The following is a 14578-nucleotide window of genomic DNA, read 5'->3' on the forward strand; positions in this document are numbered from 1 at the left end:
AGTTTTAACGACAACTGCAACGACAACTCTCCCTGTCCGCCATCCACTTTTTTCCCCCCTAAAAAATTTGTACAAGTTAGCCGAGTCATAAATGAGCGGCGCAGAGGCTCTTGTGGTCATCAACATCATCACAAATGTCGTAGCTCTAGTCGGCTTCAGCCGCAGAGTCGTCTCTCAAGTCAGAGAGTATGGCGAGAAGGCCGATGAAGTCCCAGAAGCTTTTCGGGATATTGAAACTACATTGCCGCTCTTCGCTAATACCCTAAGTCAAGTTCAATGGAGAGTTGAACGCAAAGATGTTGGCGAAGACTCATGCAGGGCCCTGAGCCCCGTTCTGAAAGGGTGTGAGAGAAAACTAGAGCAGTTGAAGGCGATTTTTGAGGATGTCCTCGTGCAAAAGAACGCCTCCAAACTGGAACGTGGTTGGAAGGCAATCAAAAGCGCCAGAAAGGAGAAAGAGGTCAAAGAGATTGTCCAAACGCTTGACAGATTCGCCTTGCATTTAAACCCCTACAATCTCAGAGGACTAGTCGGTCTGGAAGATATGCAATTGTTGACATCGGCTATGGCTTCAACGAGTGTCGAGCAACCGGCTGCAAAGCCTCCAAAGACTTATTTTATGGTCCCAGTCCAAGTTTCCAATGAGTTCACTGGTAGACAGGAGGTGATGGCATCTTTAGAAGAAAGTCTTTGCCTTGATGACCAATATTCTCGACTGGCCTTGATCGGCTTAGGTGGTATGGGGTAAGTGATCGAATAGAAGAGGGGAACCTGCGCCTCAGAATCTGCCTTCAAGCTCAGTCTTAGCTAATCAATCGGATCGAACAGAAAGACGAAGATCGCCTTGCAGTATGCTCAAAGATTTAAAAGCCATCTCGAGGTATCAGTGTTTTGGGTATATGCCGGAACCGTTGAACGTTTCAAAAATGCCTATCGCCAAATAGCACGAAAGCTAGGCATTCCAGGATCAGAAAGTCCAGAAGCCAATATCCTCGAGCTCGTGAAGGAAAGACTTGAGAGCGCCGACTTTGGCAAGTGGCTGATGATTCTCGATAATGCAGACGATGAAGAAATCATGTACGGACAAGGTTCTGCTCGTCTTTGTCAACATCTACCGCGATCATATCAGGGTTCAATCTTGTTGACTTCTCGTTTCGGCCATGTTGGGAGGAAGTTCGCGAAAACAAACATCATCGAACTTCCGTCAATGACTTTAGCTGACTCCACATCCCTCTTGATCTCGCTCCTTGGCAACAACTTCCCTTATACACCGAAGGAGTCGTGCATTGAGCTCGTAGAAGAGCTTTCGCGCACACCTTTGGCGATCGTACAAGCAGCGTCCTTCATGCTGGAAAATGACGTGTCTCTTAACAGCTACCTGGACATGTTCCGCCAGAGCGACACCTCACAAGTGCGACTGCTGAGTGAGGACTTTGAGGACGAAGTACGAGATCCTCAATCCAAAAACCCCATAGCAACCACCTGGGTCATCTCTTTTGAGTATATCAGGTCGCATTTTCCACAAGCCGCAGAGTTGCTGTCAATAATGAGCATGGCTGATGCCCAAGCAATTCCCGAATTCTTGATACAGCGGGACGGGGAAGACGTCATTTCTTTCAGCAAGGCTATTGGCACTCTCCGAGCCTTCTGTTTCATTACTGAGAGACAGAAATCTGAGGACGCTGATCTACAAAGCCGGCTCTTCGATCTACACCGATTGGTTCGCCTTGCAATGCGGAATTGGCTCAAAACAAATCATGAGTTCCATCAGTGCTTACTACGGACAGTGGAAATTTTCACTTGCAAGTCCTACCACCGAGAAGAGAGCTTGAAATATAGCATCTCATCTTTGATCATGCCACATATCATGGAAATACTAAAAGCGGATCAACTACAGCCTTCCAATGGCACAATGCCTCTATCAGAAATACTTTCGAATTTGAACTTGTGGAACGATGGTCATCTTTTCGGGGATGCATGGAATGAAGAGATGGGAAGTGATGACAAAGACGAGGATGACCACTCTGAAAATGGTGATTCTGCGGAAGGCATCGACGACGCCGAAAACGACAACGACGCCGACAATGGCAAAAGCGACGACGACGTGGATACGAAGGCTCTCAATCATGCATCAGAACTACTCTGCTATGCTTCTCGGAGGCTTCTTGAGATTTCAAACCCTGCACAAGCGAAGATCTACGCGACCAAAAGCTTACAAATTAGTACTCAAGTTGGCCTTGAAGGTAGTGGTGCGATGTCTGACAGCATAGGGAGCTTAGCAAATATCTTAGAATACATGGGTGGGCTAAACGACGCAGAGCAGCTTCGAAGAATACATCTGCGATTCTCGGAAGCCAAGTACGGGAAATACGATGTGAGATCGTTGAGAAGTCTACGAAGATTATATCTCCTGATCACTATCAAGTCGAAAGAACAGGGAGCCTGCAAGGCTAGGGATCTTTTGCTAAAACGGTTGCAGAAGTATTTACTTCTCAACAGTGGGAAAGAGGATCCATTCATGCTACTGAATGCTGGAAATGGCCAAATCTTCTATGGAAACCTTGCCGAGGCTGAAAGCTATTTCGCGTTGTCTCTACAACGCTTCCAGGCAATCCACAGTGATAGGGGTTACATGGCGCTGGACGGTCTGGCTGATACATATCGTCGTCAGTCCAAATTTAACGAAGCGGAAAGAACTCAAAGGCAAGCCTTAGAAGCTGCAATCAGGTTTAAAGGGCCAAAGTCCCTCTTAGCAATATTGTACAGAATTTCTTTGTCCAAAATTTTGGTTGCGGTGGGGAAGAATGAGGAAGCAAAAATCGAAGCATCAATCTCCCTCAATCTGACTCAGGAAATCCACGGTCCGACAAGTAAGAAATACCTGCTGGCATTGGATAAATACAGAAGTATACCCGACGAATCAGGGAAATAATATCGTCAAGTGACATAATCTCAATTGACCTTGGTAGCTCTTCCATTTGCCGGTCTCGGCGAGTATGCCATCTTACGATAGACAACAGAAGTTCTAGCAAAATTGCAGTCTCAGAGGCTGAAGTCAGAGGAGAAAATCGAAATCATGCTTGAGGACCTCTCAAAGCTTTTCCAAATGCAGCTGTGAGCAGAAGGCCGAAGTCAGCGCTTGCCAGAAGTACAAAGATGTACTGTGTAGGATTTGGTATTTTCATCTGAACAACCGTCTCAATATGGCAAAATGCCAAAGTGCAGATTTATGCCTCGAGTCTAATTGCACATGTTCTTGGAGCGGGGGTCTGAAACGGAATGTATGAGATCACCAGATATGGTATTGTAGCTTTCGCGTGTACCGTCAAAGTCAATGTCGGACTTTGGGCTGGGCTTGGCCAGCTCCTAGCTCTTCTCAATATGCTATGTCGCACTCTTTTTAGGTATAAGATTAATTGATCTCTTCTATGGAAATCTATAGCTAAGGTAAGTATATCGCGCCAAGTAGTTCCTTAACAGTTAAGAGCATATAAGCCCCACAAGGCAAGGGCAGGCAAGCTCAAGATATGTGCCCATAACAGATACCACGTTGTGCTGGAAACAAAGGAATCTAGAGAGAAGACGTAACCTCACTAGCAAGTGTTCCTATGCCATGGTCGTCGTGATACCTCTGAAACGGGGCGTTGAAGCTCAAGTAGCAAGAATAGGAGGATCTTATGTTGTCAGCTTCATACACTGTCTCATACTACGTTCTAGCGAAGAGGCTCATAAAACGTTCTTATAGTATGGGCTGGCCCCTGACAAAAGTTTGATTAAAGTCCCATATTCAGGACTATAGTTACTGATTACTGGAAGTATCTGACTACCTCCCCCCCCAGCCCCCTTCCTCCAAGAACGCCAAGAATTCTCCTGCCCTGGACTTCCGCGCGGCTCCAAAAATGGCACTCTGTTTTTGAGTCCTTGTTCACGATGTTTAGCTTCCGAATCTCTTCTGGCTCCCGATGGAAATCTCGACCATCTTCTTCACCCTTGCCTCAAACAATATAGCAACCCCAAACCCTCCCTTCCCCACCCAAGCCTTCACGGCCGTCAATTCGTTAGACTCAAGGTCTACATTCTAAAAATGAGAAACCCTGATGGCTACATTTCGATCAAGTAACTTAGACCGTACGATGTATAGAACAAAGTGCCGGCAAAAACCTCAGAGCATATTTGTAAGATCTGTTTATCCCTACGGAATAGTATTGAGTGCTTTAAAGGCCTTGAAGTAACGAAGCTTGGGACCTTGATTGAGGCGGCCGACGTACGGCTCTGTACTTCAAAATTGATTCAAGCCCCATCCTTTCTTTGGGTTGCATATCATTTTGTTGTGACCTATCATTACGAGAGGACCTCGAGGACCGCGATGACCTGGCCGCATACGTATATCGTAGTTGTGAATTTTTGCGGCGTGACGGAGGAAGCTCTTTGGGCTCTTCAAAGGGTCTATCTCTCGACAAGCAGGGTGGTCACACTTCCACGTAGGAGTCATCTCGGCCGCATGCTTATCTTCAACATGACGTCTTAACGAATCGATGGGATACAAAAGAGTAGATTCAGGTGCAGATGCTTCCATTAAAAATTCGATATTTGATTATACAGCAGCCCATTGGCTTTTCACATTTAACGACAACAGCATCAATGAAGCGGCTTGTCTACTCTCGAGGGCCGGTGCTGATTACAAGGCAGCTAACACGAAAGTTCTCAATGCTTTCCAGCTTCCGTTGGGATGGCCATGTTGTCCTTAGCTTCAAAATGCCCAGCCAGTGTTACAGGACAACAGAAGAGTTAGCCGGCAACAGAAGCCGGTTGTATCATTGAAGTATCGGCCTTACCAATAAGTAGCAGATGTCGAATGCGAAACGAAAAAGCCAAGGATGTACGCTTTTTGCCATATTGCATCCTTGAAGTTGAAACTTTTGGATGGATACTGCTCTTGCTGCAGAGGGACAAAGGCAGTGATGTCAATTCTGAAATTACTCTGCAAAATCACTCCGATTCTGTTCGTCTCCGGTCTCCAATCCCGATTGCATCGTCGAGTCGGACGCCTCTTCCGAGTCTTTTTCTTGGCCAAATTTCTTCATGACATATGCGAAGTACTCGAAAACGCCTCTTTCCCGATCAGGAAGTGTTTCAACACTCAGGTCCCAATCCTCTCGAGCAAGCAGTGACTTCATGAAATGTGGTTGTCGAGGACTGATGTACAGGAAAGTCCCTCCTGGCACCAATACGCGCACTACTTCTCGGAGATATCGGTCAATGTTTTCCCGGACGTCGTCCGGTGGATCCCACACGGAACCATGGAACCTATAGGGTTGATGACGGTCAGCATCAGCCAATCAATGGTCGGGGCTTGAGCCCCTAGCAGAATAGGAAGGTCGTTTGGGCTATGACCGCCGGCATGCGCAGAATGTCGTCAAACGAAAGCCGACTTGGGGCTTGAGTCTTTCAAAAACACCCAAACCTGAGCTTCGAAGCTTAAATCAGCGGCTCCTTTGGGGATTAAACCTCTCAAATACAGAGACCTGAGTCGGAAACCTCAGATCGATATATGTTTTATAACCTGACCTTGCTCAACTTGACAGCGAAATTGACGGCTAATTGGGTGTCTTAGACTTCAGATTTACGAAGCGCAGGACTCAAACCCCGAAGATCGTTCTGAAATAACACTCACATAGAATCCATTGTGGCTTTGTCTATGGCGTAATCAAAGGAGTTGTCCAACAAGCCGTCCATTTGCCGTACATCCATGACTTTCCATACGGTATTGAGGTCTTTATATTTGGCATCCATGGCTGTTATCACTACGTCCGAGAAGTCAGTGTTCGTCTGATGGGTAAATCCAAGCCTGTGCAGGTCCGAGGTCAGGGTCTATTGCTTGCCTTAGCTTCGATTTCTGATTTGCAGGCTAAGTGGGCAGGAAAAGTGGCAGCGGTATAAATCCTCAAAATGCCGACGAAGACAATTTCAACGAGGAATCAGTGGCACTGTTCAGTGCCTTCTCCGCAACAGATGATCACAGATGTCACGTTATTACGGGTTGATACTCAAATCAGACATGGAAGACGTACACTGTTGCCGCATCCCAGGTGGAGGACTTTCGCATGTGGTCGTGACAAATGGTCCTTGAACCATGCTCCCAGCTGTTCCCAATCACGGAACCAGTCGTACGCCTCCTCCACTCCGATCTCCTCATATCTATAATTCCAGTAGTCGGCAGAGGCAAGTTCGGCGTTGTCTATAGGCATTTTAGCTATACCCCAAATTGCCGTCTGTGCAAGCGGTGCGTTGTATCAAAAATTAATAATATGTAGGGTGACGTATGGTTCATTAAGCTAAAATATATTAGGGCTAAAAGTTGCATAGGTAAGGTAAGGTAGGTACCCACGCGGGTAGCAAAAAAGCCCGTACTAGTACACCCTAGCCCGCAAACGGCTAGGAGAAGCGAGGCCCTTCCAACAGTTAGCGATAAGGCACGCTTTTCCGTGACAGGGATAAATTAAAACCCTCTACCCCTGTTTTCTTAATCATTGGGAAACTAAAAAAAAATCTGCGAATTTGGCACCCCCCCATAATCAAAAATTTGAATTTTGAATTTTCCTGTATAACCTCACCACCACTTGTTTTTACAGTCTAAAAATTTTACGATATCAACTTATCATATTAAGTAATCTATCTCTAAATTTTAGAAAGATTTAGATCTTAATTTTATAAGTAAAATATGAAAAGTAAGAATATATCGCGAACTTGAAAAATTTACCTCGGCTATTTTTTTACCGCCAAGACTATCTTAAGAAATTCTAAGAAATTATTAAACCTTTATTCTATAATAAAATAAATAATAAGAATCTTTTATAATTTAATATTCTTAATCTCTTATATAATTATTAAAATCTATAAATTTTTTAGAACGTTATAAGTTATCGTTGTGAGGCTATTTAAGAAAAGTACTTTTTCTGTTTTTTGAAGGGGGGTGCCAAAATCGCGATTCTAGTTTCCCAATGATTAAGAAATTAGGGGTACTCTAACCGATAGCTCTGACTCCAACGAATTATCCGGTCTCAACTGAAATCCATTCTCTCCATATATCTCTCCGAAGCACTGAATACAAAATACTAATTTTTAAATTGACAGCTATTGGGGAGACAGGAATATTCTCAAGTTCGAGTAGACATTGATTTACACATGCCCAAGCTCAAGTCAATTACCACACCTTTGGATAATGTGGTTATGTCAAGTCTCCAAGCTGCGACCAGTCTGTTTCCCTTGATAGAGCCGCCATGCCTTTCTTTCATCGATTTGATTACCTCCCCTTCTACAGCTGAGGTGAAGGATCAACGTGGTTGCCTTTGACTTGGGAAACGGGCCAAAAGGGTGACCTAAAGTCAAGCAATGGCATCCTTCCTCGGAGCGCGACTCAGAGCTTTCTTCTGATAGCTTCCATTATGCGTCATCCTTCCGAGACAAACCTGCTGCAGCGCCGCAGATAATGCAACCATCAGCCAATAAACCGTGCTTACGCCTCATCTTACAAACATTTCCCGCCTCCTTTGGATATCATAGTCCCTGGAACAAGAAACTCTCTTGCGACGTAGGAAAACACCATGAATATTCACAGCATCTGTTCACAGATGCCGCCTATGATCCGTAGTACCGAGCTGACACTGCTGACCTTGTGTCATCGTATCACACTGGGGTGAAAATGAATCCCACATTGTGGCAAGGGTAGTGAGGATCGAAGGGACAAAGAATTGAGCTGTCGGACCTGTGCCGTAACATAGCCATACCAAGTCACCATCAGCAAAGACAAATCATGGCAAATAAGATGTCTGTTGGGCCTCGGCGCCGGAAACATTGCTCTTCTTCCTCCCCTACCTCTCGTCATGAATATACGGTCCTTCGCTGTCCCACATCGATAGCATACACCTTGCGCCAACATGGCTGCTCTACCCCCTGCAGCGCCGGCATTTCAAAAAGCTCATATAAAAGAGAACCGCGGCCCTTCGGTAATTGGGGTCAGCGCAACCCTGATTGCCCTTGTCACCGCTGCTGTTTCATTCCGCTTCCTTGGAAGACGTATTAGACACCTTCCGTTGTTGATGGATGATTTGTTGACGATACCGGCATAGTTTGGTAACAATGCGACTGCACGCGAGCCTTGATACTAACCTGTGCTCAGTTCTTCGTCACCATGCTCTGTGTGACCAATTTTCTATGTATGTGCCGATCTGGTCTTTCTCCTGAGGCCGTTAATAGGCTCTTAGGTGTGCATTATGGAGTCGGCAAACATCTAATTGCCATCAATCCGGCGACTGCATATGAGATATTGCACGTGAGCAAACACCGAGGGATGCTGAGATAGATATGCGCCATGGCACTGACTCTTATTTCAGATCGGATTCTTTGATTCTTTATGCTAGTTCTTTGCGCATCTCTTCATCAAATTCTCCATTCTCCTGTTTTATCGACGAATTTTCACGACGCAGAAGAAATGGTTTAGATGGGTTACCTACGGATTATTGGCGTATGTCGCTGCGTGGGTCTTAGCTTGCTTCATTCTGGTAATGGCGCAATGGTATGTGCTCGATCGAGCATCCCAGGGATTTGCGATGAACTAGGTCCTAACCCAAATGTAGTCAACCCGTCAGCTATTTTTGGCTCCGCTTGTCGCCAACGCCCATATCGGGAGCGTGTAGGGTGGGAACCAGCGCGTCAGATACTTCCACCAGTGTCTTCAACACCTTTGCCGATTTCGCATTGCTAATACTTCCGATGTTCGTGTTATGGAATTCGCATATGCCTTTGAATCGGAAAGGTGGCCTTATTGGAATCTTTTTGGTTGGCGCCTTGTGAGTATCTTGGACGGGCTTCCGTGAGTTGATCTGATCCGCGAAACAGAGCTTGTGCAGCGGGCTTGGTCCGCATATGGAGTACCGTAAAGTAAGCAAATCTCTGGCCTGTGCCGATACAAATGTTGACATTGTACCCAGCGCCCTGGGCAACGAAACCGATACCAGCTGGACAACAGCGGAACCACTAACCTGGACAGCCATTGAAGCGGGCGTAGGCTTGGTCTGTGCTTGTTTCCCTGTCATGGCTCCACTCTTTGGCCAGTTCTTCCGCGAACATGTGGGTGCCGCGGAATCTGGCGGCAGCACTCAGAAGTCTCACAGCAGCAACGGCAGTAAAGGCAGCTCCATTGTCCACAAATTCACAGGACGCCACAACCACAATAGCTATATTAAACAAGACGGCGACGACAAAATACCCCTACATAACATTTCGTGGCCATTAGAGGCTCACGAAGCAGCAGCTGTGGACATTGAGGGCGAGCAAAGTGTGCCTACGGCAGCAACGCGAGTCGTGGATCAGGACCGCGGGCGAAGAGAACAGCTGTACCCAGGAGTGCAGGACCCAAGGGTCATCAATGAAGTCTATAGGGGAGTGAGCCCGGGCGAGATGGGAACGGATGAGGATGGGAAACCGCTACCGTCCAACGGGATCCTTGTGAAGAATGATCTCGAGTGGACAGCTGAGACCAGGCTTTGTCCTCCATCAACATCGTAGAGTAGACTTTCGCACAGCATGGAGTAGCATGGAGTCCGGTGTTGATCGGGTGCGCGAAAAAGAGACAGTAGAATATACATACCAGATGCTCTCGAATGTAGATAGATTCAATCTGACGCACATGGTACGGACAGTCGATGCCTAACAACATCTTCATGCAGCTCATGCTTCGACCATTTTGCATCAGTCGTCGTCTGACTTGAGCAGCTTATCGGCCCGCTTCCTCGTCTCTATCTCTTCATAGATTGCTTTCGTCGGCCAAATTTAAGGGGCGATTGAAAATCGCGCGTGGAGGCAAGGAGATTTCTGAAAGCTTGTTTGGCGTGTCTGGCTACCCTAGCGCGATTTTCAGCCCTATCATTGACGCGTAAAGTGGTTCGCGCTCAGACTGACAGAAAGCATCTTTCAAACAATATATTGTGCTTAAAAAGAAACTCTGGGGTAGTTGACAGTCTCAACCGCTTCACTATTGGCGGAGAACGCAAAAAAGCTGTAACGAATACCCTGCAGCAGCTATGTCGTCGAGGCCTGAGTTGAAGGTAATGCAGTCTACAAATGCATCTGTAAATCGCAAGAGCTCATGTTCGACCAGGTCGATGACGAGATCGGCTTCATAAGCTTCTTCCGGAATCTCCCAACCACGGATGAAGAAACCATTCGAGTATTTAAACGAGGTACCAGTGGAGGCGACTTCTACACAGCACATGGCGATGATGCCGCCTTTATTGCAATGACAGTGAGTGAGCTCCTTATCATTACCAATCTGCTCGTCTAATCCAATAGAACAGATTTACAAGACTACCTCCGTTCTCCGCCAGCTAGGCAAGACAGACACCGGTTTGCCATCTGTTACCATGACCATCACGGTTTACCGTAACTTCCTACGGGAAGCCCTGTTCAAATTGGGTAAGAGGATAGAGATCTGGGAGACCACGGGCAAAATGCAATGGAAAGTGAAAAAGCAGGCATCCCCGGGAAATCTGCAGGATGTAGAAGACGAGCTTGGTGGACAAGTGGACTCGGCACCCATAATTCTCGCAGTCAAAGTCACCGCGAAGGCGTCAGAAGCGAGGAACGTTGGGGTATGCTTCGCAGATGCCAGTGTGCGGGAATTAGGAGTCAGCGAGTTTCTCGACAATGATCTATACTCGAATCTCGAATCGCTCCTGATTCAGCTCGGCGTCAAAGAGTGTCTGGTCCAAAGTGAGGGACAAAAGAAAGATAGCGAGTTGTCGAAGATAAGAGCGATTGCCGAAAACTGCGGTATAGCTATTGCGGAGCGCTCTGTTGGCGATTTTGGTGCGAAAGACATAGAGCAGGACCTAACCCGGCTTCTACGAGACGAGCGCGCGGCAGGAACTTTGCCTCAAACGGACCTGAAGCTGGCTATGAGCTCCGCGGCTGCTCTGATCAAGTACCTTGGACTCTTGTCAGATCCTTCCAATTTTGGGCAGTATCAGCTGTATCAGCACGACTTATCCCAGTACATGAAGCTGGATGCGTCGGCGCTCAAGGCTCTCAATCTCATGCCAGGTCCGCGAGATGGGTCAAAGAACATGAATCTATATGGTCTACTCAATCATTGCAAGACGCCTGTTGGGAGTCGGCTGCTCGCACAGTGGCTCAAACAGCCATTGATGAGCCTGGAAGGGATCGAACGACGTCAACAGTTAGTGGAAGCTTTCGTGATGGATACAGAATTGCGGCAAACAATGCAGGAAGAGCATTTGAAATTTATCCCTGATCTATACAGGCTGGCCAAAAGATTTCAGAGGAAAATGGCAAGTCTAGAGGACGTCGTCAGGGCATATCAGCTTTCTATCCGGCTACCTCCGCTCATTGGCACGCTGGAAGGCATTATGGACGAGCAGTACAAAGACCCCTTGGACGCTGAGTACACTACGAAATTGATTGAGTATTCCAACAGCCTACTTAAATTGCAGGAGATGGTGGAATCGACCGTCGACCTTGATGCCCTTGACAGGCATGAGTACATCATCAAGCCCGAATTTGACGACAGCCTACGAATCCTGAGCAGGAAACTCGAGAAGGTTAAATACAATATGGACGTGGAGCACCGAAGAGTCAGCAATGATCTTGACCAGGAGATTGGGAAGAAGTTGTTCCTTGAAAACCACAAGACACACGGCCATTGCTTCAGACTGACGAGGAACGAAGCAGGCAGCATACGCAACAAAAGAGAGTACCAAGAATGCTCAACGCAAAAGAACGGGGTCTACTTCACCACAAGTGAGATGACCAAACTGAGACGAGAACACGATCAACTCTCGGAAAACTACAACCGAACCCAGACCGGTCTTGTTACCGAGGTTGTAGGCGTTACAGCGTCATACTGTCCCATTTTCGAGAAGTTGGCAGGCCTTCTTTCCCACCTTGATGTTATCGTCAGCTTTGCCCATGTTTCAGTCCACGCGCCAACATCCTACGTACGTCCAAAAATGCATCCAAGAGGCGAAGGCAACACCATACTGAAAGAGGCTCGACATCCGTGCATGGAGATGCAAGACGATATTCAATTCATCACAAACGATGTCTCTCTAGTCCGAGGAAGCTCCGAGTTCCTGATCATCACGGGTCCCAACATGGGAGGCAAATCGACTTACATCCGGCAAATTGGCGTCATCGCCCTGATGGCGCAAGTAGGCTGCTTTGTGCCTTGCTTGGAGGCGGAGCTCACCCTGTTCGACAGCATCCTCGCTCGTGTTGGTGCCAGTGATTCGCAGCTTAAAGGCGTCTCGACATTCATGGCTGAGATGCTGGAAACTGCAAACATACTGAAATCTGCCACTTCAGACTCCCTCATCATCATTGACGAACTTGGACGCGGAACTAGCACATACGATGGCTTCGGCCTTGCGTGGGCGATCTCGGAGCACATAGTCAAGGAGATTGGATGTTTCGCCATGTTCGCCACACATTTCCATGAGCTGACTGCGCTGGTGGATGAGTATCCTCAGGTGCAGAATTTGCATGTTGTAGCGCACATTGGCGACACGACTGAGCAAGATCGAAGAGAAGTCACATTACTCTACAAAGTCGAAGAAGGCGTGTGCGATCAGAGTTTCGGAATTCACGTGGCTGAGCTCGTCAGATTCCCGGAGAAGGTCGTTAACATGGCCAAGCGTAAGGCAGATGAGCTGGAAGATTTTTCAACTAAGCACGAGGCCTCGCACATCAAGCACTCTAAGCAAGATGTGGAAGAGGGCAGTGCACTGTTAAAGGAGATGCTGGTGCAGTGGAAGAAGGAGATAGTAGGAAAGGGCATGAGCACTGAGGACCAAGTGGGCAAGATGAAGGAACTGGTGATGGGCAACCAAAAGTTGCTCGAAAACCCTTTCTTCCAGTCGGTCAAAGCATTGTGATCTTACAGCAATTCATTGGAAGCATTCTCGCGATGGCATTGCATACATGTGCTTATACAGCCTTATCTAACTGTGAGGTTGCGTGTACTGTAGATAGATACCACCATGTCGGATTATTTCTCGTACACGAGACTTGTTTCACAGTTTGATTTTCGCTTCGATTTGCTCGGCAGCCTTGGGAGGGTTTGCGGTCGCCCGTTGTGAAACCAAAGAAGAGACGCCTGGGCGGTACCACGAATTTCGTCTCGGCTACTCTCCCCCAGGTGATTGGTAAAACCATTCCATTGCAGCTGCAGGTGTTGTTACTGGCCCACGTTTCCGATCTAGCGTGGAATCCACCTTAACACACAGGCGTACATGTCCTGATGGCTGCCATGATCCTTCATTCTCCTCGTGACAAAACCTTTGCTCCATGCCGGACCCTTGCACTGACTCTCAGTAACCATCGTTGACCGGCCATCATGATCAGCCCGTACGATCCTTCTGGAAAGATCTACACCATACTCTCCGAAGAATGGACCACCTGTCTCTGGTTCTTTGAACCCGTATCCATACCCCAAGTATTCCGCGAGCATCTGGTCCTCGTCCTCGGCTGGACAACCGGACGACGAGGCTACGTCAGCATCGCTATGGTCAGTACCGCTCTACCAAGCACCATAGCCACGTTCTGACAGTCAGCAGATCGCTCCCAACATCCCCAACGGAGCGAACCCAGACCACTACTTTCGAATCAGGTCCCCACGCCGTAGAGCTGTTGCCAACGAGATCACAGTCACACTGCGGAAGAATAAAAGATTTTCGGCGCTCGTGGAACTATCATATGTCAGGCTCGACTGGGTGTGGGAGGTGCCATTTGCGACCCTGTTGGTTGTACCAAGAACGGGATTGCAGTTAATGCTTAGAGCCGTGTCGATGGAGAAGATCATGAGGTTTTATTCGAAGTGGGGATGGAATCAAGCCTGGGGGCAGACGTATCGGCCACTTCCGGACTGTCTTCAATGGGCAGGGTACTGTCATGACCAGAATACTTTGGGACCTCCGGAAAGTGTCAAGCAGGGCGGAGAAGCTGAGTATCCTGAAATGACGAGGCAGCCATGTCATGTCTTGAACGGTTTAGCATCTTCGGGAACCGTTGAGCACGATAGAGGTGTTAAGGATGAGGCACTTGCGGGATCAGACAGTACCCGAAGCTGGGGCTCGGCGCACAGGCCAGACGATGAAGAGGATGGATACTTGGAAGAAGAGGCTTCTCCTTGCGCTCGGCAGGAAATGATCTATGCAGGGAATGCGCACTGTGCAGCGTTGGCAAAATTGCTTCGAGAAGCTCAGTGATGATTTTCTAGCAGGGATGCCCTGATATGAGTTTCAGCAAATACCCAGAGAAATGTACCTCTGATGTTAGCCCAAATCCTCTCCTTTGCAATCAGCTCTTCCGATGATTCCTTACCCTGCCTATGTGATGCAGTTGCTTGTCATAGATCACTTAGCCAAGTAGTATTCTAGAAGACTCCCCCACTTTAGGGCTAGCGAATGGCCTTCCGCGGTACATGCAGACATGTCAGTGCTCGATTCTTGATTCGTTACCATACTAGCCTCGCTGTTACCTCACCACCTAACCTCACATCGAG

At 47.6% G+C, this 14578-nt stretch overlaps 6 protein-coding genes across 6 annotated transcripts; 5 read left to right on the forward strand and 1 right to left on the reverse strand.

Annotated features, from left to right (window-relative positions):
• Window positions 1–91: 91 nt before the first annotated feature.
• On the forward strand, window positions 92–2932 carry HO133_005205 (uncharacterized protein; the record flags this gene model as incomplete). Its single annotated transcript, XM_037296116.1, has 2 exons — window positions 92–744; window positions 829–2932. 2 exons carry the CDS (start codon window positions 92–94, stop codon window positions 2930–2932), a joined length of 2757 nt encoding a protein of 918 aa, XP_037148814.1.
• A 2044-nt stretch (window positions 2933–4976) lies between these two features.
• On the reverse strand, window positions 4977–6248 carry HO133_005206 (uncharacterized protein; the record flags this gene model as incomplete). The annotated part of the gene is made up of 3 exons (XM_037296117.1): window positions 4977–5307; window positions 5675–5871; window positions 6072–6248. The coding sequence occupies 3 exons, from the start codon at window positions 6246–6248 to the stop codon at window positions 4977–4979; spliced, it is 705 nt and encodes a 234-aa protein (XP_037148815.1).
• Window positions 6249–7937: 1689 nt separating this feature from the next.
• On the forward strand, window positions 7938–8420 carry HO133_005207 (uncharacterized protein; the record flags this gene model as incomplete). Its single annotated transcript, XM_037296118.1, has 4 exons — window positions 7938–8006; window positions 8180–8216; window positions 8265–8332; window positions 8394–8420. The coding sequence occupies 4 exons, from the start codon at window positions 7938–7940 to the stop codon at window positions 8418–8420; spliced, it is 201 nt and encodes a 66-aa protein (XP_037148816.1).
• Window positions 8421–8564: 144 nt separating this feature from the next.
• HO133_005208 (uncharacterized protein) lies at window positions 8565–9567 on the forward strand (the record flags this gene model as incomplete). Its single annotated transcript, XM_037296119.1, has 4 exons — window positions 8565–8575; window positions 8637–8849; window positions 8899–8940; window positions 8991–9567. The coding sequence occupies 4 exons, from the start codon at window positions 8565–8567 to the stop codon at window positions 9565–9567; spliced, it is 843 nt and encodes a 280-aa protein (XP_037148817.1).
• A 515-nt stretch (window positions 9568–10082) lies between these two features.
• Window positions 10083–12950, forward strand: HO133_005209 (uncharacterized protein; the record flags this gene model as incomplete). Its single annotated transcript, XM_037296120.1, has 3 exons — window positions 10083–10106; window positions 10160–10303; window positions 10356–12950. 3 exons carry the CDS (start codon window positions 10083–10085, stop codon window positions 12948–12950), a joined length of 2763 nt encoding a protein of 920 aa, XP_037148818.1.
• Window positions 12951–13411: 461 nt separating this feature from the next.
• HO133_005210 (uncharacterized protein) lies at window positions 13412–14282 on the forward strand (the record flags this gene model as incomplete). The annotated part of the gene is made up of 2 exons (XM_037296121.1): window positions 13412–13582; window positions 13632–14282. The coding sequence occupies 2 exons, from the start codon at window positions 13412–13414 to the stop codon at window positions 14280–14282; spliced, it is 822 nt and encodes a 273-aa protein (XP_037148819.1).
• Between the last annotated feature and the right edge of the window lie 296 nt (window positions 14283–14578).

This window comes from Letharia lupina (genome assembly GCF_014066315.1).
Source record: "Letharia lupina isolate WasteWater1 chromosome Unknown contig_20, whole genome shotgun sequence".
In the NCBI taxonomy this organism is placed as follows: Eukaryota; Fungi; Ascomycota; class Lecanoromycetes; order Lecanorales; family Parmeliaceae; genus Letharia; species Letharia lupina.